Source organism: Lethenteron reissneri, chromosome 30 (genome assembly GCF_015708825.2).
Source record: "Lethenteron reissneri isolate LAM-NWPU_2019-01 chromosome 30, ASM1570882v1, whole genome shotgun sequence".
NCBI classification, from domain to species: domain Eukaryota; kingdom Metazoa; phylum Chordata; class Hyperoartia; order Petromyzontiformes; family Petromyzontidae; genus Lethenteron; species Lethenteron reissneri.
This window is the reverse complement of record NC_083808.1, coordinates 4,079,516-4,102,324: the sequence shown is the minus strand read 5'-3', so window position 1 is coordinate 4,102,324 and position 22,809 is coordinate 4,079,516. Positions and strand designations below refer to the sequence as shown.

General features: G+C 49.3%; 1 protein-coding gene across 1 annotated transcript in view; it reads left to right on the top strand.

Annotated features, from left to right (window-relative positions):
* The first annotated feature begins 9,522 nt into the window (after positions 1–9,522).
* Positions 9,523–22,809, top strand: part of LOC133349425 (ADP-ribosylation factor-like protein 8B-A) — a 29,949-nt gene continuing 16,662 nt past the window's right edge. The window contains exons 1-4 of the mRNA XM_061562845.1: positions 9,523–9,856; positions 11,860–11,940; positions 15,123–15,196; positions 20,318–20,411. Coding sequence (XP_061418829.1) covers positions 9,734–9,856; positions 11,860–11,940; positions 15,123–15,196; positions 20,318–20,411 — 372 coding nt within the window. The 5' untranslated portion in view covers positions 9,523–9,733. The remainder of the gene's footprint in view (positions 9,857–11,859; positions 11,941–15,122; positions 15,197–20,317; positions 20,412–22,809) is intronic.

The window sequence follows — 22,809 nt, the reverse complement described above, 5'->3', positions numbered from 1 at the left end:
GTTGTTGTTGTAGTTGTTGTTGTGGTTGTAACTTGCTAACGCGCCCCGACCCGGGCATCTGTGAATAAAGAGCTTCATAGCTTATCAGGATTCTCCCTCCGATTCTGATTCTGGATTCCAGGAGCTTCCTTCACACGTGGCACCGGAGAAGAATCCACGTGCGGCCCTTTAAGTGACTGGCTTCGTCGCGTCATTTATTGAGGACCATCACCATCTCGTGAAAAGTCACGGCTCGTGACAGTTCTACGAGTCAGGGCTGTTGTGAGTGAACTCTGTAAATGTGGTGTTCTAATGAAGAAATAGCTCGTCACGACGTTATTGGCCTTGCCGTGACAGTGATACAACTGCCGTATCTACCAACGGTAGGCATTCAGAAACAATACTAAACAAAACAATAAAGCACTCAAATGCTGTCCCCATGACCCTCAAGTCCACACTACACAAGCCCGTTCACACTGCCAAAAGCCTAGAGCGTGTACAGGCCGTGAGCTGCTGTATTTGCACGGTGCCACCTCGCGTCGTGACCTCGTCTCTTTACAGCCACGGGCGACTTTTCCCCCGCCCTGAATGGGTCTCAAACGGCGCGGCTACATTGCCAGAAGCTCATCGCAACGAACGAAGGGAAATCTCTCACTCGGAGGACGCCTTCACAGCAGCCCCGAGACCTCCCCGAGGCACAAATCAGACTGCGGTGTTGCAGCCGTTCTAATACGAACCAAGGCCGTAATTATAATATATATTGGGAGGGGCACATCCCCCCTCCCAATATTAAAATATGATGTAAATAAAAACAACAATTTGATAAACCTTGGTCACAATATCTGGACTTGTCTTCATATAAATCAATGCATAGATTTATGTTTATATGATTGTGGTTATGGTTGTACTTTATGAATCCCTAATCTCAAACATTACATACAATGAAACAAGAAATGGTAAAAAAGTAAAGAGAACAATGTAATATAATACCCTATTAGACATTATTGAAAAAACTAATGAAACACAACAAAACAATTCGTAGAAAATTATTTTCATTTGAAAAATAATTTCTCATCTCCAGCTGCTCGGTGGGGCGGCGCCCCAACCGCGCCTGGTCTCGTATTCACCACGTGGTGATCTTTTTAAATGTATTTTATTCACCACGTGGTGATCTTTAAATATTGAGAGGGTTCTGGTTTTTTTTCAACCGAATTCCAAAAAAATGGCTTTTTGATTTGAAGTTTTCGTGACTGCAGGAATCCATACTCTTTGGTTCTTTCGGTAAAGTCACGTAGGTATAATTTATTTTATAAAAAATATTTATTTTATAAAATACATTTTTATTTTATTTTATAAAAATATTTTTTATTTTATTTTCTACCTACGTGACTTTACTGAAAGAACCAAAGAGTATGGCTCTGTTTGTCATTTCGGTTGCCCACCCCCCTGGGCAAGAGGGAGCCCCGAGAGAGAGAGAGAGACAGACAGAGACCCTGGGGATGGCCGTGGAACCGATTGTGCAATGTCTCCTCCTCGACTTGGGGGAACAGCTTAACGGAGTTCACGGGCAAGGTCCGCCAGCCAGCGCGAGTCGCCATGTCTACCGGTGCATTGGCACGACACTGAGTGTGTAGAGAGAGAGAGAGCGGTGGGGTGGGGGAGTGAAAGCCGCACCAACTCATTGTTGCTATCAAGGAGTTTGCTGACTCGATCTCACGCCTTCCACCGCGTTCAACTACAAACGAACCCCGCCACCTCGTGGCCACTGAGTCGCGGTGCAGTGGAATGTTCTGCCTCCTGCCACAAGGTTACCTCCGATGGGATTTTATTTTTAATTTACGGTTGCTGGGAAAAAGATTGCCACCCCCCCCCCCCCCGTATAGCCTTAGCAAACTGTTGGGGCAAGTGGTGTTAGCGAGTAGCACATATGAAGGCCAGCACGGCACACGAGGAGGCGGGGTGGACAGCATCCACGCCCGACCGCCTTTGTCTCCCTTGAGGAAAAATGAACGAGTGGAGCAGTGCGTTGGGAAGAAGCGGGATGAGAAGCGTTGTGACCTAAGGTGTAGTGAGTGGGTGAATGGTGAGTGAGTAGGTTGGGTGAGTGGGTGAGTAGGTTGGATGAGTGAGTGAGTGAGTGGGTGAGTGAGTGAGTGAGTGGGCGAGTGTGTTGTTGTGACCTGCGGTGTGGTGAGTGGGTGAATGGTGAGTGAGTAGGTTGGGTGAGTGAGTGAGTGAGTAGGTTGGGTGAATGGTGAGTGAGTAGGTTGGGTGAGTGAGTGAGTGGGTCAGTGAGTGAGTGGGCGAGTGTGTTGTTGTGACCTGCGGTGTAGTGAGTGGGTGAATGGTGAGTGAGTAGGTTGGGTGAATGGTGAGTGAGTAGGTTGGGTGAGTGCGTGAGTGGGTCAGTGAGTCAGTGAGCGAGTGTGTTGTTGTGACCTGCGGCGTGGTGGATGAGACGAAGCCGGTCAGTGTCTGGTGAACCGAGTGCTCATGGGAGGTTCATAAAAATAATAATTGATGTTCACGGATAAAAGTAACCAATGGGATGTAGCGATAGAAGACTGAGTGATAAGGAGATGACTGACAGCATCGACCAATCCATATTCATCATTTTTACGATAAATACGTCGAATCGAACACGAGCCCTTTCGTCAACCCACTGTTGGAACGAGGGGCTTCCCACACCCGTGCTGTGCGTGGAGATGTTTGTTGTTGACCATACTTCACCGCGCTGGTCGGAGCGGGATTTTGCTCTGTACGCGGCTGCGCTCCGTTGACAGCGTCGACTGTGACCAAAATACCACGCGAAATGCGCCACCCCCCCTCCCCCCCATCTCGTCAGGTCTCGAAAGAAGCTAAGCAGAGTTGAGGCGGGATAGTCCATGGATGGGTGACCACCATGCATTCCACGGCAGGCGTCATGCGTTAGCTGCGAAGCGAACTTTTGTAGATGATCCGAAACAAATGTTCTTGGAACACACATAGCAATCACAATAATATATCTACACACACACATATTTCTGTGCCAGTTGAGAATTTCCCGGGCTGTCAACGCTATGTTGTGTTATCTACAAGATGGGGTTTTCACTTTCAACGGCATCTGTCGACTCATCACAACGCACACGTGTGTGATTTTAGTCAACAACGTCTGCTGCATCTGCCGGTCATCTCAGTCGGTCAACCCGTGGCACCTGGGGTCTGTCCCGTGCCATCCTGGACGGGTTGTGCTTTTTCTGTAGGATTTTATTGTTTACGTATGTGATGTTCAGATTTGTGTACAATGAATTTTAGGTGTATCTAGTAATTTAATTGTTTGTTGCGGTTGAACCCAAATCACGAGCCGAATGGCTCACAGGGTAAATCCTAATAAATTAAACTGAAACTGATCCTACCAGCAACGAGCCTTCGACAATTCACGTCGTCTCAAAGTGCACCGAGCCTGGCACAAGAGATGTGGGGACGTCACCGTCATTTGCGAATGGCAGCTACACGGCCAGGCATTGTTGTTGTAGCCTACATGCGAGCCGGGGTGCTAGGGACAAGCAAACCCAGCAAAAGCTTAAAGTCTCAAGCAACCGAAAGAGCCCAGAATGAACGATAAGCTGCCATTAAAAGCCAATTAATGTTTTCTCTCATAGCACTGCATCCATATTTTTGCGTACATTTTATCTGTATCTCTCCGCATCTGTATCTCTTCTGTCATCCACCGAGGCTATTTATAAATTAAAAGAGGGGGGGGGGCAGAAAATAACATCTGCTTAGTGCCTCCAATGGACTAGCACACCACACCAGGTAACCAGTTGAGGCTTAGTCGACCTAGGGGAGGCCCAGGACCGGTTCAGATAATCGTCACCGGCTTTGGCCGCGAGCGGGAATCGAACTTGGGTCGCCGCTCCCTCGGCACCAACATACACACACCATAATCGAGGTTTTTTTCGGATTAGATCGTGTAAATATATAAATGTGTCGTTTAACCCGCCACCCCCCGCCACATCCAACTAGTAATGGTTGTCACGTAAACAGAACGTGCCAATTCGTCACTAGTACAGCACTAACCGGTGTGTTGGAGAGTAAACCCACGTTTTGTTTACGTGACAACCCAGACTAAGTGGTTGTGTCGGGTGGTGGCGGGTTTAACGACACATTTATATTTACACAATCTAACCCGAAAACAACCTCTATCATGGATAATACTGGTCGCGATAGCCTACAACTACTAGGATGACGACGTGTTAAACTAACACACACACATACAAACACCGGCGTGTTCCTGGTTTCGTACAAATCTCGCAAAGCCGAACAAAACAAACCAAACCCACCGAATCTTCTGCTGCACTCCACCCGAGCCTCGTGTCGAGAAGGGATCTACGTTCGCACTTCGTAACACAGTCACGCAGCAACAACGGAGCTTTCACGATAGGTGAAAGCGAACCCACGATAGAAATCACTGCTTCGTGTAACCTTTACTTCGCTCTAGAGCAGAGTTTCCCCCAGCCCCAGTCCTTGTCACCCACCCCCCCCCACCACCACCATCACCACCTTACGTGTTTCTACATCTCCTAGCCACCGTGTGTGCCACGGTGGCTAGGAGATGTTGACTACCTCGCCTGGTAGACAAGGAGGTCGTGGTTTCGATCCCGACCCTGACGCCTCTATATTTGTAGTTTGCGTGTCTTTCTCTCTCTCTCCACGTGGCCGCGTGGTTTTATTTCTCTGGGTCCTCTGGTTTTTTCCCCTCCGCATTTATAATGAACGTGCGTTTAGAGTATTTGGCTGCTGCTATAAATTTCCACGTGATAAGCCACTTCGTTGGGCTATCATTTGTGGCCAAGTCGCTTCTGAAAAATAGCTATGGAGATCAATGGGCCTTAGGGGCTGTCCATAAATGACGTCACGCGATTTTGGACGATTTTTGACCCTCCCCCCCTTCGTCACACGGCGTCACAAAGAGTCAAACTCCCCTCAAATATGACGTCACAAAGCTCTGCCCCCCCCCCCCCCAAAATAAAGCATGCTTCAAATCGCTTTAAACTATTGTCATTGTAGGGCGTATTTAATGTGGCGCTGCACTCTGATGTTGTAGGAGAAAACATTTATTCAAAAGTCTATTTAATTAAGTAGAACGTGTTGTCCATATTGCGCATTTTGATGTGACGTCACATTTCTCAAACCCCCCCCTTGTCACACATCGTCACAAATGTCTGACCCCCTCCCCCCCCCCCAGGTGCGTGACGTCATTTATGGATGGCCCCTTACCTGGTAAAATAAAAAAACGTTTAATTCAGTTGAACTCATTGACGACTCCCCATTCAAATACAAATTAACTCGTTCCACGCTGCACGCCGCCCGGTGATTGTTAACGCGTCCCACGTGACGCACTGTGCAATTATTAACTCATTCTGCACTCTTTGGTTCTTTCGGTAAAGTCACGTAGGTAGAGAAATAATAGATCACGACGTTTCGATCGCAACACAAGCAATCGTCATCAGGTGGGACAACCACAGCAAGAAAAAAACTGCTGTGGTTGTCCCACATGATGACGATTGTTTGTGTTGCGATCGAAACCTCGTGATCTATTATTTTTCTACCTCTACGTGACTTTACCGAAAAAAACAAAGAGTATGGATTCCCGCAGTCACGAAAGCTTCAAATGAAGATGGAACTCTTTCTGCGTTAATAGAGTCCATTCCAATTAAGATTCAGCTTTCAGCGTGCGCGCGTGTGTGTGTGCACGTGATGCCTTGCAATAGGTGTCTATTTAGTGTTTTAACATCTATTCTTTGTTCATCAAATGTCCCACGTGTTTCTGCGATCGAAACTTCGTGATCTATTCTTTTTCTACCTCTACGTGACTTTACCGAAAGAACCAAAGAGTATGGATTCCTGCAGTCACGAAATCTTCAAATGAAGATGAAACTTTTTCTGCGTTAATAGATTCCATTCCAATTAAGATTCAGCTTTCAGTGTGCGCGCGTGTGTGTGTGTGTGCACGTGATGCCTTGCAATAGGTGTCTATTTGGTGTTTTAACATCTATTCTTTGTTCATCAAATGTCCCACGTGTTTCTGTGGAGCGGCAGCGAAGTATGCCGTGCAAGAAGTTTTCTTAGCATTGAGATCAACCTGAAATATTTAGTACTCATAGCAGAGATTTTTCTTAATCAAGCAAGATAAAATGCACGTGATTATTGGTGCAGTGATCAGCGACTGAGACAGTCAATTAGTTACAATTGAGAACAAGTAAAGCATTAATCATGATTATTATATCATTATTATTAAATAAGTAGACGATAAGCCGGGATCTCAGTGCTCCGAGATCGAGAATTGGAAGATGTCGAATGAGGGCTGCTGCTGAGTAAACCCTCCGCAAGCTTGTCCTTCCACCACTCCGATTAGGAATCTAACTCGGTTGATGTGTACTCAGGAGGCAGCCGCAATCGCTCCGATACAAAACACGCGGCATTGGAATTGATGAAACATCACAATGCAGAGCCCTCCTGGAAGATTATTGAGCCTCGGTGATGCTTGTCTGAATGTATGTTGTTGGGTTAGATATTTAGATTGCGTAACACACCGGTGTGCTGACGTAGTAACGAACTGGGACGTTTTGTTCACAGTGACACACCTTACTGATTGACTGTGTTGGGTCGTGGCGGGTTTAAGCGACGCACATATTTTCGCGATATAACCCCCAAAAATACCACTTTATTACGGATAATATTGGTCGCGAAAGCCTACGCGTTAAACTAATCGTTGGCATTATTATTATTATTGGTGAACAGCCTCGATGGCCGGCCGGCGTGGTGAAGTATGGTTAGTTGACCCCACGTCCCGTCAATGACAAAATGGCTAAACATTATTCCATTTAAAATCTGGGTAGTGAACAAGATATATAATTTTTAAAGATGTGTACACGTGTATCAGACTCTATATATTCTCAAAGATTAAGACATATATAAAGAAATGATATTTAAATGGTAGCCAAACAACTAATAAAAACGATAGGATAGTTCTGGACACAATATTAGTGGGGTTACACAATCAATACGGCATGCAAGGAAGGCAAGTGACAGAATGGCAGCCAGAGGGAGACATATTTTTTTATAACGGCAGCCTCCAAACGCCAATAAGTGGCGGTGGCGTCACCAGGGCGTTTGTGCCAGGCTAGATGCACTCCCAAGGCCACGTGAATAATGTGGAAGGCTCACTGGCAGGAGGTCACGTGACAGACCCAGGTACCATGGGTTGACTGCTGTGCCAGGCTAAGTGCAGCAGGAGATCTCGGGACAGACCCAGGTGCCATGGGTTGACTGCTGTGCCAGGCTAGGTGCAGCAGGAGGTCACGGGACAGACCCAGGTACCATGGGTTGACTGCTGTGCCAGGCTAAGTGCAGCAGGAGGTCACGGGACAGACCCAGGTGCCATGGGTTTATTGCTGTGCCTGGTCAGGTGCAGGAGGAGGTCACGGGACAGACCCAGCAGGTGCCATGGGTTGACTGCTGTGCTAGGCTAGGTGCAGCAGGAGGTCACGGGACAGACCCAGGTGCCATGGGTTTATTGCTGTGCCAGGTCAGGTGCAGAAGGAGGTCACGGGACAGACTCAGGTGCCATGAGTTTACTGCTGTGCCAGGTCAGGTCCAGGAGGAGGTCACGGGACAGACCCAGGTGCCATGGGTTGACTGCTGTGCTAGGCTAGGTGCAGCAGGAGGTCACGGGACAGATTCAGCAGGTGCCATGGGTTGACTGCTGTGCCAAGCTATGTGCAGGAGGAGGTCACGGGACAGACCCAGGTGCCATGGGTTTATTGCTGTGCCAGGTCATGTGCAGGAGGAGGTCACGTGACAGACGCAGGTGCCATGGGTTGACCAACTGCGATGACGAGAAGATGCACCACCTGTGCCCTTTACTGTGCTGAAGGAGAGAATGCGATCACGACTCCCACCACTTGGATGTGGAGCGATACAATCAGCTCGTGTGCAGGAGTGAGATGGATAGCAGCAGCACTGGACAGAGTGAGAAATAGCGACGACTTTGGGCGACGTTCATCCATCAGTGGGCAGATCACGGCTGATTCACGATTCGAACGAACAGTTAAATGGTGACTCGATACATCCGGTACAGTATGTGACACGATAAATAAGCAATGTCTCATTCATGTGTCAGAATCAGAATATTTATTTAGACTGGAGGAATCCGATGAACTATGAAACTTTTTTTTATTTTACAGATGTCCCCTCTCTCCACGTGAGAGACATCGTATAGACTGTTCAGACAAATAAAACAAATACGTAGGTGACCCGTCTCTCCACTTAAAAAAACCTACATATTCCACAACCCCCATCAGCCGCATGGCCCTCTGAGAGTGCGGAATTTCAGCAGCATTGATTCAAGACAAGCAAACTCTGAGCCGGTTTCGACACACAGTGTCTCATCAGCAGTGCCAAGCGCGTCCTTTGAAATCAACAACGTTGGTGAAATGCCGATCTTAGAGGCAAGGAGTGGGACCCGGTATTTATGCCACGCGTTCCGAATATATGAAGCCCTTTCTGCACCCAGCATTACTACCCCAAAAACAAAGATCCCCCGTATAGCCTTGTAACAGACTGTTGGGGCAAGTGCTGTTAGCCATATAAAGACAAAGATCCCCCTATAGCCTGTAACGGACTGTTGGGGTAAGTGCTGTTAGCCATACAAAGACAAAAACATTCACACACTGCACCAGGTACTCATTTGAGGCTGAGTCGATCTAGGGGAGGCCCAAGACCGGTTCAAATAATCGCCACTGGTGTTGGCCGTGAGTGGGAATCGAACTCGATTCGCCGGGTCCACAGCGCGACGCGCTAACCGCTACACTACCGCTCCCCCAGCATTAACCCCCAGAGTACGATGGCAACAGCAGCAGCATCATCATCAGCATCATCATCGATTTAAAGCTTTCGTGACTGCAGGGATTCATCTTCTTGGTTCTTTCGGTAAAGTCACGTAGAAGGGAAGTAATAAAATAATATGTTTTATTTTTATTATTTTATTACTTCCCTTCTACGTGACTTTACCGAAAGAACCAAGAAGAAGCATCATCATCATCATCAGCAGCATCATCATCAGCATCATCATCAGCAGCAGAGGAAGAAGCCTCGAGCAAAGAATCAGCCCGGAGCGGTATCCGTGCCGCTCGCTCTCATCCTTTTGATCTCGTGCTCCGCGCTGAGAATGCGGCTCAGTTGACGATACGACTCAATTGATGATGTGACTCAGTTGAAGATGCGACTCAATTGATGATGCGACTTGGGGGGGGGGTAATGGGGAGGGGGTAATGGGGAGGGGTTAATGGGGGAGGGGGTAATGGGGGAGGGGGTAATGGGGGAGGGGGTAATGGGGGAGGGGTAATGGGGGAGGGGGTAATGGGGGAGGGGGTAATGGGGGAGGGGGTAATGGGGGGAGTCTGAACACCGCCCCCCACCCACTCGTCGCTCACCAGGCTTCTGTCACGATCACGTGGGTGGGAGGGTCGCGTCCATTGTTTATTTGGCCAAGAGAGAGAGAGAGAGCGGAGAGCAGAGCGAGCGGAGAGAGTGGGAGGGCACGCACAGAGACACAGAGAGAGAGAGAGAGGAGGAGCGGAGCGGAAAGGACGACGGAGGCGCGAGAGAAGAGAGAGAGATTAAAAATCAAATAAATAACCAGCGCGACCGTTGCCCGTACCGATCATCCATCCATCCCGTCCGCCTGCCCGCCAGACGCCGCTCTACGGCCATGCTCGGCATCATCAACAAGCTGCTGGACTGGTTCAAGTCGCTCTTCTGGAAGGAAGAGATGGAGCTCACGCTCGTGGGCCTCCAATATTCGGGCAAAACGACGTTCGTGAACGTGATCGCGGTGAGTAGCGTCGCCGTCCGCGCCGCGCTGGGTGATAACCCCCGAGGGCTTTTCGGAATATTTCGGCCGAAGGAGGAGGACGAGATGGGGCTTTTAGGATGGGGTGGGGTGGATGGATGGATGGTTTGAGACGGGGTTTGTGTGTGGTTCACGGCGCGCTGTTGATGGTGCTGGGCTGCTGCTGGTGGTAGTGGTGGTGGTGCGCCTCCCCGTAGGGTCGACTCGTTCTCAAAATCGGGTAGCCGGTGTGTGAACATCCCCACTCGGGGAGACAAAGGCGGCCGGGCGTGGTTGCTGGCCACCCACCCCACCCACAGTGGCGGCCTTCGCAGCTGCTCGCTAACGCCACTTGCCCCTTCACAGCCTGTCGGAGGCGATACGGGTGGTGGATCCTTGTCTTTTGGTGAGGGTACCAGGAGATGGTGGTGGGAGACGTGGGCTGTGGGTGTTGTGAGGTCGGGCGGGCAGGGAGGGAGGGAGCGAGCGAGTGACGACGCCGCCCGCTATTCGCGCTCGCGGCCGGCAGGGCGACGCAGGCGACACGGGGGGGTCGGAGCGGGCGTGGAGGGCGGCGCGATGAGATCGTAACAACAACAACAGCAGCAGCACCAACAAAAGGGCCATCTCTAAATCCCCTTATTACGATGCTAATTCGCATCTCGTCCGCCCTTTAACCACCACGAGAGTAACAGTCGGCGACTCGTCAGAGATATCGTGGCCAAGTCCACCCACGATGGGAGGGGTTGGGGGTTTAACAACCATCGCGATTTTCGGTGCCCGTCGTGCCGTTGCCGAGGCTCCGTTATTAAAGCGACGACGAGGCCTGCGATGATCACGAACCAAACGATGGATGAGAGAGTGTGTTTGCGCGCCAAGTTCCTGCTTTGTTTTTCTGAGCTCTGCGAACGAAATTCCGAATGAACGGGTCGCTGTCCGCGGTGCTGAATCCAAATGTCGATTCAATGCCTCGTGAGCGGCCAGCTATCCGTGCTGTGTCCATCGTACAGAGCTCTACGATTATTTATTCAATTCAAGGCCTGACAAACGTGTCCCCGCTGTCAGCGGGGCTGAATCCCAATGTCGATTCAATGCCTCGTGAGCGGCCAGCTATCCGTGCTGTGTCCATCGTACAGAGCTCTACGATTATTTATTCAATACAGGGCCTGACAAACGTGTCCCCGCTGTCAGCGGGGCTGAATCCCAATGTCGATTCAATGCCCGGTGAGCAGAGGTCGCTGTCCTTGGCTGCGAGTGAATTGTAAATGTAATGCCAGACACACGGGTCGCTGTTCCTCGTGTTTTGTATACGATGTTGATGCAATGCCTGATGAGAACTCATCGCTCTTACTGAAATACATTAATTCAGTATCCGATGGACGGGTCCCTCCCTGTTGCTGGTGTTGAACTCCGCGTTAATTGAATACTCCCATGAACTGGTCGCTGTCTATTGAATCACGTGTTAATTAAATACGAGCTGAACGAGTCACTTCCCACGGTACCAAAATCCATGTTAATTCAATACCTGAATAATTGGTCTCTCTTCGTGGTTATAAATTAAATTCTAGGTTATATACATTTAATCCAATGCGATTTTGCACGTGGTGCTACATTTTGTACTCGTCATTAACCTCACTTCTTACATTTTTGGTCGCAGAGTGCTGCTCAAATCTCCATCCAGCTCAAATATCTGACCCACTTCGGCAATTTGTTTTCAATCACGGATTTGAGCTATGGCTATGCTTGGCCTTGCATTACTGTCACCCATTTTGGCGAGCCTACGCAGGGCCTCGAGCAGTTGTTGAGGCTGAGTGATTGGTGAGTTGAACAAAGAGAATATTTAAGGAGTGAACTTAAGCTAAGGGCTTAAATTTGGCATATTAGCCAGGCGTGGCTTTCATGCTGATCCACGCCTGCATGGCAGCGACGTGGTGTGATGGCTGAAAAGAGAACGGCACTTGAGAACGAGTTGATGTTACGTGTATTTTGTTTTGTTTATATTTCAGTCCGGCCAGTACAGCGAAGACATGATTCCCACGGTTGGCTTCAACATGCGGAAAATTACCAAGGGCAATGTGACCATTAAGGTAATTCATGCTCTCCGAATAGACGTGCGTAAAACACTCATGCAAACGTGAGAGAATTTACGAAGTTATTGACCTTGATGATTTTTGTGTAAACTAGATAAGGGGCCATTGACACCGAGATTCTCTTTCGATGAAGACCTATGATACGAAAGAAATACAGTGAACATTTATTAAACACGCAGTCAACATATCTGACGCCATAAACCCGAGTTCATTATGGCCATTAAATAATTAATCTTTAAACCCAAATATGGATAATAAAAATTAACAATGCATTTGCAACTAAATAAAACTACAGTAATTGCCAATGATCGATATTGTGGGGGGAAATATAAAAATATAACAATTTCCAAGAAGCAACATTTTAACTGTGAAACTGGGTATAGCTTAAAAGTAGCATTCGTAGTATCCTTTATTAACAAGGAGGTTACATTAACCCATTGAAATGCATGAAACATTGCTGCCTTTTTTGCAAGGGTGAGCCGGGTTTACATCAAGTCATTTTTGTCCACTATAAAAAAAAATTCATTAAATTCAACGCATCTAAACTAAACGGCGCAATCATTTGGTAGAAATTCGAATGAGGCAAGGTAATGACATTGAATGGCATTTTAATTATTAAAAAATGATACATGCAATACAATGCAATTCGTCGACAGGAAAATGACGCAATTAGAAGCAACATATTCAAAATGTTATTCCGTGTTCATTCCCTAACGGAAGACTGACTCAGAAGGAGTCATTTTTGAAGACTCACTGTGAAGACATTTTCTTTACACATTAGAACGACGCAGTGCCAGTTTGGGTGCAGAGAACATCACAGGATAAACACATCCCATTGTAGTGTTCACTCTTGACACGTCACGCGGTAGTGTTTTAGGGATATCCTAAAATCCAGGGGATTAACTGTGTAGTTTTAAATCCAGATTGACTGACAATTCCAATACAGCGTCAATCATTGATCTTTACCAGCCAGGTATACTCTATAACACAGTTAGTTTTTTGGGTTACATCGCATAAATATATAAATGTGTCGTTAAACCCGCCACCACCCGACACAGACAATCAGTAAGGTTGCACTCTCTAGGTATACTCTATTCTCCAGATTATACAATGCACTTTTTCTCCCTGTATCTGAAAGCAAAAGTTTGCGGGTGACTCAAATGGTCCACATGGATGGGTTCACAAACCCACATTTTATATTGACGTGTCCCAGTCATCTCGCTAGTCCCAAGGGTGCAGGAGTCTCGTGTTTTAGGTCCAATTCTCTGAACCGATTCTGGTCCTTTTTTTTGCTGCAGAAAATCAGGCTGATCCGATTCCTAACCGAACTGAAATGTGACCACATCCGTATAACTGTATTGACATTTGAAAACTCAGTTCAACACGTAGGCTTTCGCGACCAATATAATCCACAATACAGGTTTTTTTTGGGTTAGATCACGTAAATATATATATGTGTCGTTAAACCCGCCACTACCCGACACAGCCGTCTAGTAAGGTTTGTCACGTAAACAGAACGTGGTCAATTCTATACTAATATAGCACACCGGTGTGTTGGAGGGCCAAGCCGCCAACATTTACAATCCGAGTACGACGTTTCTCCAGTAATTACAACTAGCTTCATCAGGCGACAGCCAGATTTGTGGAGAAGTCCACCTGTTTTATTCCTTACAACTAATTTCTTTACAAATGCTTCTTGTGTTTTAGTTTGTGGTCCTTTCCCCCGCACCTCCAATTAGCACAGTCGGCTACGTGCGGTGCGAAAGAAGTTCAATGTACGTACATTGGCACGAATTTGGAGCATCTTATAATCCCAAGAATACGGTAACATCATGGGATCTCCTTTGCCAGTACCAAAATATACTAATAGGGGTTTACCCCTTTTTTCTGGCAACAAAACTGACACCTTTTGCAAGGAATCATAATTACATTAAACACAATACTTGCAGTCAAATGCAAACAAAAAACAATACTCTGATAATTTATGCATTGTCTTTGAAACTGATTGGTCCACACCAGAGACAGCTTTCTTTAGAGCCTAGTCTCATATGGTGTTCAACCAGCTTTCTTTAGAGCCTAGTCTCATATGGTGTTCGACCAGATGACGCCATATGAGACTAGGCTCTAAAGAAAGCTCTCTCTGGTGTGGACCAATCAGTTTCAAAGACAATGCATAAATTATCAGAGTATTTTTTTTGTTTGCATTTGACTGCAAGTATTGTGTTTAATGTAAGTATGATTCCTTGCAAAAGGTGTCAGTTTTGTTGCTAGAAAAAAGGGGAAAACCCCTATTAGTATAATACGGTAACAATTGCGCGTGCAGCCTGGGTAGGGTAGGCGTGAGTGTTCTTCTCTCACAGACTTCCTGCAAGTAGACTTCACGCCAGCAGGGAGAGCTGCTGTAGAGTGGTTGGGAGTTTTGCCGGCTTCAGCGGGGGCACGCCAGTGGCACCATAGAAAGAACACGGTTTTTGCGACAGCACACTCAACACGATCATGACGGCTGATACGGTGCACATTTTTTAGGAAGATTTCAGATAAAATGAGCAGATAATTTTTGGTTTTAGCACACCTGTTTCACGATGTACATTTACATCCATTTTTGTCAATCCACTGTTGGATTAGGGCCTTCTCGTGCTGTATAGGTAGTTGGGTTTGTTGATCATACTTCACAATGCTGGTTAGTACAGGTGGGTGACGTTGGGGAGCGTAGCTATAGCAGCATAGACGTATGCTGCTATAGTACAACAATACATTTTTTGCTGCACTTTTTTGCTGATGCCCAATGCGTAGGCCCACAGCATGGTGGTCACCCATCCAAACGTTATGCAGGCTCAACCCTGCTTAGCCTCCGATATCTGACGAGATCGCACGCAATCCCGGTGATCGAACCGAATGGCCTCTCTCCGTAGCATTGACGCCACAGACCGCCGCTGCAACCTGACTCTGCACGCAGCTTGGCGCATCAACGTTTGTGCACAATTTTTGTCTGTTCATTTCCAATGTGCACGCATCGCAGCATAAAGGTGGATCGCCGGTAAATCTGCGTCAGGGTTGCGTCTGGTTTTATTTTTTCCGCCCGTTGAGCGCTCGTTGCCCGCGCTCCATGTCTGGTTTCTCGCCCCCCCCCCACCTCCCCTCCCCCGTCCGTGTTCGCCGCCGCCGCCGCCGGCCTCCAGCTGTGGGACATTGGAGGGCAGCCGCGCTTCCGCAGCATGTGGGAGCGCTACTGCCGCGGCGTGAATGCCATCGTGTGAGTACGGCGTGGCGCGGCTTTCGGGGCTGTGCGGTGATGACAATCGTTACTCGCGCGTGCGCGGAGCGGTGATCGCTTGGCAGAAAACTGCTCGACTATGACCAGGGCCTCCCAGCGCCTTCCTTCCAGGGCCTCCTAGGGCCTCCCAGAGTGTTCCCGGAGGCCCCGGGGCAAATTGGGGAGGGGGGTCCCCTTCTTTCCCCATGCACAGGCCCATTGTGGGGCGACCTCTGTTGTGTGAAGCCCACCCCCCTGGGCAAATTGCCCCTCTACCCATCCTACCCCACCCCCCACCCCCCTACCCACCCCCCTACCCACCCACTCTGGGCAGCCCTGATTGTGATTATTGCAAAGATGCTTCCATCATGCCCTGCTCATCACGCGACATCGCCACGCTGCATGCGCACGACCTTGTGGTAGACCACCGGACCCAAAGGTCATGACTGTGGCAGGTCGAGACGCGTGCACACACCGGTTGTTACGATTCATCAGTGGAGGGAATGCCATCGTAGCGTTAGGCGCTGGCTTTGGCCTCGGGGGCTATATTTGGACAATAATACCATGATAACGGTAGGGACAAATTGGCGCTGCCTATAGGTGACAAGATAACAGTTCCAACACTTGCACTGTGGCAGAGGCTGCTGCAACAGAGGCTGTGGGTCCCTGCAGAGCTCGGTTTTGGCCGCGTTGGCTCAACGTGGTGGGTTCTGACCCACACGGTTGTTAGTTGAGGGAGCACGGTTGGGTCTAATTGAGCCCGGTTACGTGGTATGGATTAAGACCACGGTCCAGACCTAAACCGTTCTGATCAGATCCGTGTTGCGGTGGACGCAATCCTGATGGGTGCTTTGATCCAAACCTGATCGATTGGGATTGGATTCTACTTATTGCATGTTAAATGTCTTACGGGAAGATGATTTCATTAATTGCAGTCGTGAGCGTTTTGGCTTGTGGGTAGGAAAGCAGTGCACCCAGGGAGATCCCATTAATATGTTGGTTTGACTTAAATGGTCCACACAGAGAGGTTCACAAACCCACCTTTTATATCGACGAGTGCTGTGCACCTCGCTAGCCCCAAGGGTTTGGGGGTCTCGTGTTTTAGATCCACTTCTCTAAACCGATTCTGGTCTTTTTTTTGCTGCAGAAAAGCAGATCCGATATCCTAACCGAACTGAAGTGTTACCCCCTGGTAATTGGGCGTGCGACAACGCGTCGATTGAAACTACGTTCTTATTCTCGTGACGACTGCGTTGAATCGCACGCGTTTGGAAATGCTCATTTTCCCCGGTGTGCAGATTACATGCTGATGTCACGTTGGGGCGAGTGGAAGGGACGAGAGGGTAGTGTGAACCACCCCTGACAAAATGGGGCAGGCGAGACGGCCGTGGGAGACCAACAAATATAATAATTGATGACTTAATCAAATCGTGATCGTGAATCGGGACACTTTATTGAATTGCGTTGAACGAGTGGGTGACATGTGGCGACACGCCTCGTACACTGACCTTTAGCCTGGGCTCTGCGAGCAGTTGCAGCGGGGATTAGGTGTCAGGAAGTGAGGTTCCGTGGCCTGTTGCTGCCTTCGCAGGCTGCTGGTCTCAGTGGCACAACCGGCTATGTCACTGGAAAACAGTGCAGGCTCGTGGAAACAAAAGGACGTTTTAAAACACCGCACTCACCGATGCCACAATTGGGGTCACAATTTGTATTTTTGTTACTATGTCACTTGTGTTGCTTACAGGTTTTCTCACTCCATGCGAACTTCACGTCAAATTGGAACGCCGCATGCGTGGGTCCACGCTTGCATGCTTTTTGGCGTGAACATCGTTTTTAGAGTTTGGCCTGGTCGATTCATATCGCGGCCGTCAGGTTTAGTCTCAAATAGTGCTGATGTGGAAGAACACCCATCTTAATCGTCACCAGGCATGATCCATCCACTGCTGGATGAAGGCCTTTCCAAGCCGTCGCCATCTCTCGCTGCCTCTTGGTGGCAACATACGATGCAGCTCACGGCCACGATCCGGTGTTGTCGTGCCGTGTCCACCCTAGACGCCCCCCTCTGGCGCGTTCGCTCATTTGGCTGGTCCCGACCACCGGCCACCGTCATCCCTCCTGCCCGAGCCCACTTACAAGCCCAGCCGTTTGGCAAGCCATACTCGCTCTTCTCATAACCGTTCCGTGGTGGAACAGTTAGAAAGCGGTCCGGAGGTTCGACGGGTCAGTTCCATCTCCCGGCGCGGACGTTGAAACAACAACAACAACGACAACAACGGTGCAAGTTTCTCAAAGCTGCGCCTGCCGCTGACCTCTGTCCACCCAGCAGTATCGCTGGGTGGCGACCACGTTCAGCCGACGGATCAGGTCGTGTGCGGCGGGGTAAATCTTGGCTACTCCCGCCTCTTCGAAGAAGTCCGACCACCACTCTCTAGTTGGTTCCAGTTGATGACCCTCCTGCCAGGCAGTGGCGTGAGCAGGCAATCGCAGGGCCGCACCTTTGCCTTTACACTCGCGCGCATCAACAGGGCGCGGAAGTAACAGTCAAGGCACCGGGAGATTGTGCGTCTCACCGATTTGTGAAGTGGCTACGACGCACTCGTTTGGGGGGTTGTCGCTCGCTATCGCTTCGGCGAGGCCCCCGAGGTTGATCGTTGCACCCGAGCGGATCTGTCCACCTGCGCCCACGGTTATTTAATGTGCCGCGAAATCATTGACGCGGGGAGAAGAGAAAAAAAGACGCGCGCAGCCACCCGACCGACCTTTGGATTTCTCTTTTGTTTGCTCGGCAAACGCCGTGGGTATTTCCAGCCTTGGCCTATGGACCGGTAGGTAGATAGATCGTAGCGAAACTCCCTCGCTTCTGTTGCATCGGTGGCAAGTTGATAGGTGAACCGGTGGTTTTGGGCAACTCCCTTCACCGAACCCGGTACGGTGAAGTATGTTCAAACAGCTCCCACGACCAACGAGGGTTTGTGCAGGCCTTAATCCAGCAGTAGATTAAGGAAGGTACGCTATTAGAACATAACTCGTATCGTATCTGAAAGTTGGAAAAGGCAAATGTCACCAGAACTCCTGAGTCTCCACGTAACATATCCTTCAGTCCATCGGCCCGTTGGCTTTCCAGACCAATGTTATTTTATGCAAGCGAACGCTGGACTCTTTTCGACCTTGTGGGTCTCATCAGCGTGGTCAGGTTTGACAAATGAATGCTGCTGTCGTACCAGATGTCATTGGCAATGGCAGATGGTATTGACGCACAAAGCAACACTGTACGAGTACTGGGAAAAAACATGATGATATGATGCCATAGAGCATCATGGGTAGAGTGAGTGGCCCGCAATTGCATGGTTGTGTCAGTTGGGGGCATGATACAACCCATCATCCCTCCTTGGTCCAACCGCACCTGGCCAAACGTGCGGTTGGACTCTATCTGTGTATGCGTATCATGTGGAGACAGAGTCGAGAGTCCAACCCGCATGCAACACTTGCTCCCCCCCCCCCCACTCCTCCCGACCTCGAGATTAATAAAGTCCGGCCGCAGGGATACGGACACAGTGGTGGGGTAGCGTGCAGCCCGAGGTCGCCCCCGTTAATCATTCACGTCGTGGCTTGGCGATTGCGCGTGGCGGGCGGCGATCTGCCCGACCAAACCGTCCGCGCTGCGGCTCTCTCCGTGACGCTTCGCTCCGACGCTGCCCACATCTCACCCGTGTTTCTCTCGCCCACTGATTTGTGATTTACTGAAAGTTTTTACTTTTTTTTCGCTCCCCAGGGCACACGCGGGCAGCGATTTAAACAATGGGATAGTTGTCTTTAAATTGACCCCCCCCCCCCCCAGTGTGTTAACCATTACACCGTGGATTCTGCCACAGTGGTGTAATGGCTGGCACACCACAGTTGCAATCCAGAGGTCACCGGTTCAATCCCATGTCCTGGCTTGGCAGTTGAATAAAAAAAAAAAGGTGGCGCAAATTTCTCAAAATCCGACCCCACCCCCACCGCACCCCCTGCCTGCCGCCTCAATATTTATAGCAAAAGATGTTTGTCGGTTATCTAGATGTGTAGTCATCCACACATATAAACACTCATCCAGTGGCTGATAACATCTTTGCGCGCAGAGGCCGCCTGGCTGTCTTCCTCGCTCGCCCTGTGGCTCCTCGCCTCCCAGAGTCGTTCGCTCTCTCGCTCCGAGAACGTGCGGCAAACCGCGTGGCGCAAGTTTGAAGTTGGTGTAATTATTTGATCGCCATGACCATCGTCAACTATTCCTGAGGGTCCTGCGTTTGAATGTTGGGCCATTTCCACGACGGGGTGTTTGGCCTAGGAGAAGAAGGCAGAGCACCCGCGGGGAACACTTGAAGGTCCGCACAGATGCTTCCATGAATCCACTCGCTGCACTGCCATCCCCGGGTCACCTCGTAGCCCAAGCCCTCATCATCGGCTGCCTCCAGTATTACCCGTGTCACGATTCATCGAGCCATTGATGTCGAAGGTGCTTCGTACGGTCGCGAAACAAGCGTAGAAGCGCGCGTGTAAAGTGTCGCTCGCTTTTAATTCGTCCGTGTCGAATGCAGTTGAGTCATGTGGCCACTGCAGCCACCAGAGCGGCTTCGTCCACCGCAGTGGTGATGAAGTTGATTCGTTAACAAGAGTCGAGACATCTACTCAATCACGAGGGGGTGGGGAGGGCGGGCGAGGAAAAAGGGACGGATTCGGTGTGTACCTTCCAGCCAGGCTCCGCCTGCTTGGCTTTCAGGGTCCGACGGGTGGTACCTGCGTGATGGCGCTTATCGCGTGAATTATTCAAACTTGGTAACTCTGTACAGTGATGCCACAGTCACGGTGCCCGCGCTCGCGTCTGCGTGCGTGGCACTGCACGCTGGACGGACGGGCGTGTGGGGATAATGACCCTGGTGGAGCGATGATGGTGATGGAGTGACGACGATGTTGGTGGTGGTAGTGATTGAGCGATGGTGGTGATGGAGTGATGGTTGTGATGATGGTGGTGGAATGATGGTGGTGACGACGACGACGATGACGTTGGTGGAGGTGATGGAGTGGTGACGATGATGACGACGATGGTGGAGGCGGTGACGGGGACTGTGTCTCTCGTTCCCGTAGGTACATGGTGGACGCTGCTGACCACGACAAGCTGGAAGCGTCGCGGAACGAGCTGCACAACCTCCTGGAGAAGCCCCAGCTCCAGGGAATCCCGGTAAGCGTCTCCGTCACGCTGCGATCACACTCGGTCACACCACGGTGACATCACACCGCTGTCACACGGCCGTCACGTGCCACCAACACCTTTTGGTGACGTCACACGGGTGGTGACGTCACACGGGTGGTGACGTCACACGGGTGGTGACGTCACACGGGTGGTGACGTCACACGGGTGGTGACGTCACACGGGTGGTGACGTCACACCGCTGTCACACGGCCGTCAGACCGCGGTCACGTCAAGCCGTGGCGATGCTACGCCGCTGTGACATCACCGTCGCATCACTATGATGTCAGATGCCGTCACACTGCAGTGACATCACATCCTGTCACACCTCGATGACGTCACATCTCCGTCACATCACGATGATGTCGGACGCAGTCACACGGCCGTCACACCACCGTCACGGTGCAATGATAGATTTTTTCTTTCTGCCCTGCCCTCTCCTGCTGTACTAAATAAATCAAATTTAGTTTGGTGTAACCTTTAAATATTCCATATATATTAAAAAAATCACCATCAGTCATGCTCAATCCACTGCTCAATGAAGACCCTGCCATGCCACCGTCACCTGCCACTATCTTGTGATGTAATCATCCACCGAGCACCTCATCTAATTTATATTTATAGAGCGCCTTCACTCAAGCGCCTGACACCGCTTACAAGAGGGTGACAGAATGGAACGGTGTGGATGGCAGGTTGCATACAGCGACAGAGGGTGAATTAATCGCTCCGTCTCCCTGGTGGATGCGCGTTCGGACGTGTTCCATTCCATGGCTGCCACTCCGTCCTTATTTTGGTTGTCGACCATTAGCCATCGTCCCTCCTTTACAGGGACTGGCCCGTCTTTACGCACAAAGGAAATCCCTGAGATCTTCGGCTCGCCTTCTTCTCAGTACTCTGAGGTCAAGGCTCTGTTTCTGGCGTGATCCGGCTTTTGCAAGTGTGGCTCCCAAGCTTAGGGAATGCTTTGCCTTGCCCAAGAAGGCAATCACAGTCAATAGATATATTTAAGTTGGTCTTGAAAACTCACCTTTAAATTGATCTTTATCCCCCGTATTGTTCTGGCCGTTTATCCTGCAGGTTCTGTTTATTTCTTGGCTTTCAATATACGGTGGTGGTGCATTGCTGGGATCTAGGGGTGAAATGAGCCATTTTACAAATGTAAATTATTATTATTAGCGATGCGCCCTGGTCAAACCCACATTCTTGTCTCAACAGTTTGAATTATGTCATAAACCCGCGAATGCATCTCTCTCAACGTAACAGTCGTAATGATATTCTTGGTTCTTTCGGTAAAGTCACGTAGAAGGGAAATAATAGAATAAAAAAAATAAAACATAATAAAATACAATTCTCATGACGTTTCGGCCACAACACAAGCAGCAGTCCTCAGGTGAAGAACAAAGCTGCCGGAAAGACAGCGTCCCAATGAACACCGCTAAGCTTGGCAGCGTATTTTTAAGCTGGGTGGGAGGAGCAGAGTGCCTTGACAAAGGAGTTTACTCATTATTTTATTTTATTATGTTTTATTTTTATTATTTTATTATTTCCCTTCACGAAAGCTTTAAATCGAAGTCGTAATGATGACCACGTAATGATTAATACTTAGCAACGAACGAAATATATGCGTAGATTTCAATTTTCACATCCTCTACGTACGTGCGAAGAGCAATGTTGCGTACGTTTGGATTGCAGAGGCTAGGGGAGGAGGAGTGCGAGGGACGGTGAGCACAATTTCGATTTAAAGCTTTCGTGACTGCAGGGATTCATCTTCTTGGTTCTTTCGGTAAAGTCACGTAGAAGGGAAGTAATAAAATAATAAAAATAAAACATAATAAAACAATTCTCACGACGTTTCGGCCACAACGCAAGCAGCCGTCCTCAGGTGAAAACCAGGTCCGTCGAGGCGACAGAGTCTGAATGAAACATCACACGAGCTTGGAGCATATATATAAGCTGGGCGCATTGACAAAGGAATTTGCATATCAAATATCAAAAGGAATTTATTTCCCATAAATATGCTAAATTCCTTTTGATATGCAAATTCCTTTGTCAATGCGCCCAGCTTATATATATGCTCCAAGCTCGTGTGATGTTTCATTCAGACTCTGTCGCCTCGACGGACCTGGTTTTCACCTGAGGACGGCTGCTTGCGTTGTGGCCGAAACGTCGTGAGAATTGTTTTATTATGTTTTATTTTTATTATTTTATTACTTCCCTTCTACGTGACTTTACCGAAAGAACCAAGAAGGTGAGCACAATGTTCAGATGGCGGAGGGAGAAATTGCAGCTCGCTCGCTCGCTCGCTCATTCGCTCGCGCATCCTTGCTCTTGGCTTCCCAGAACCCTGGGCAAGCGTCTAAAAATACCAGCTCTTACAAAATGGCTTTTC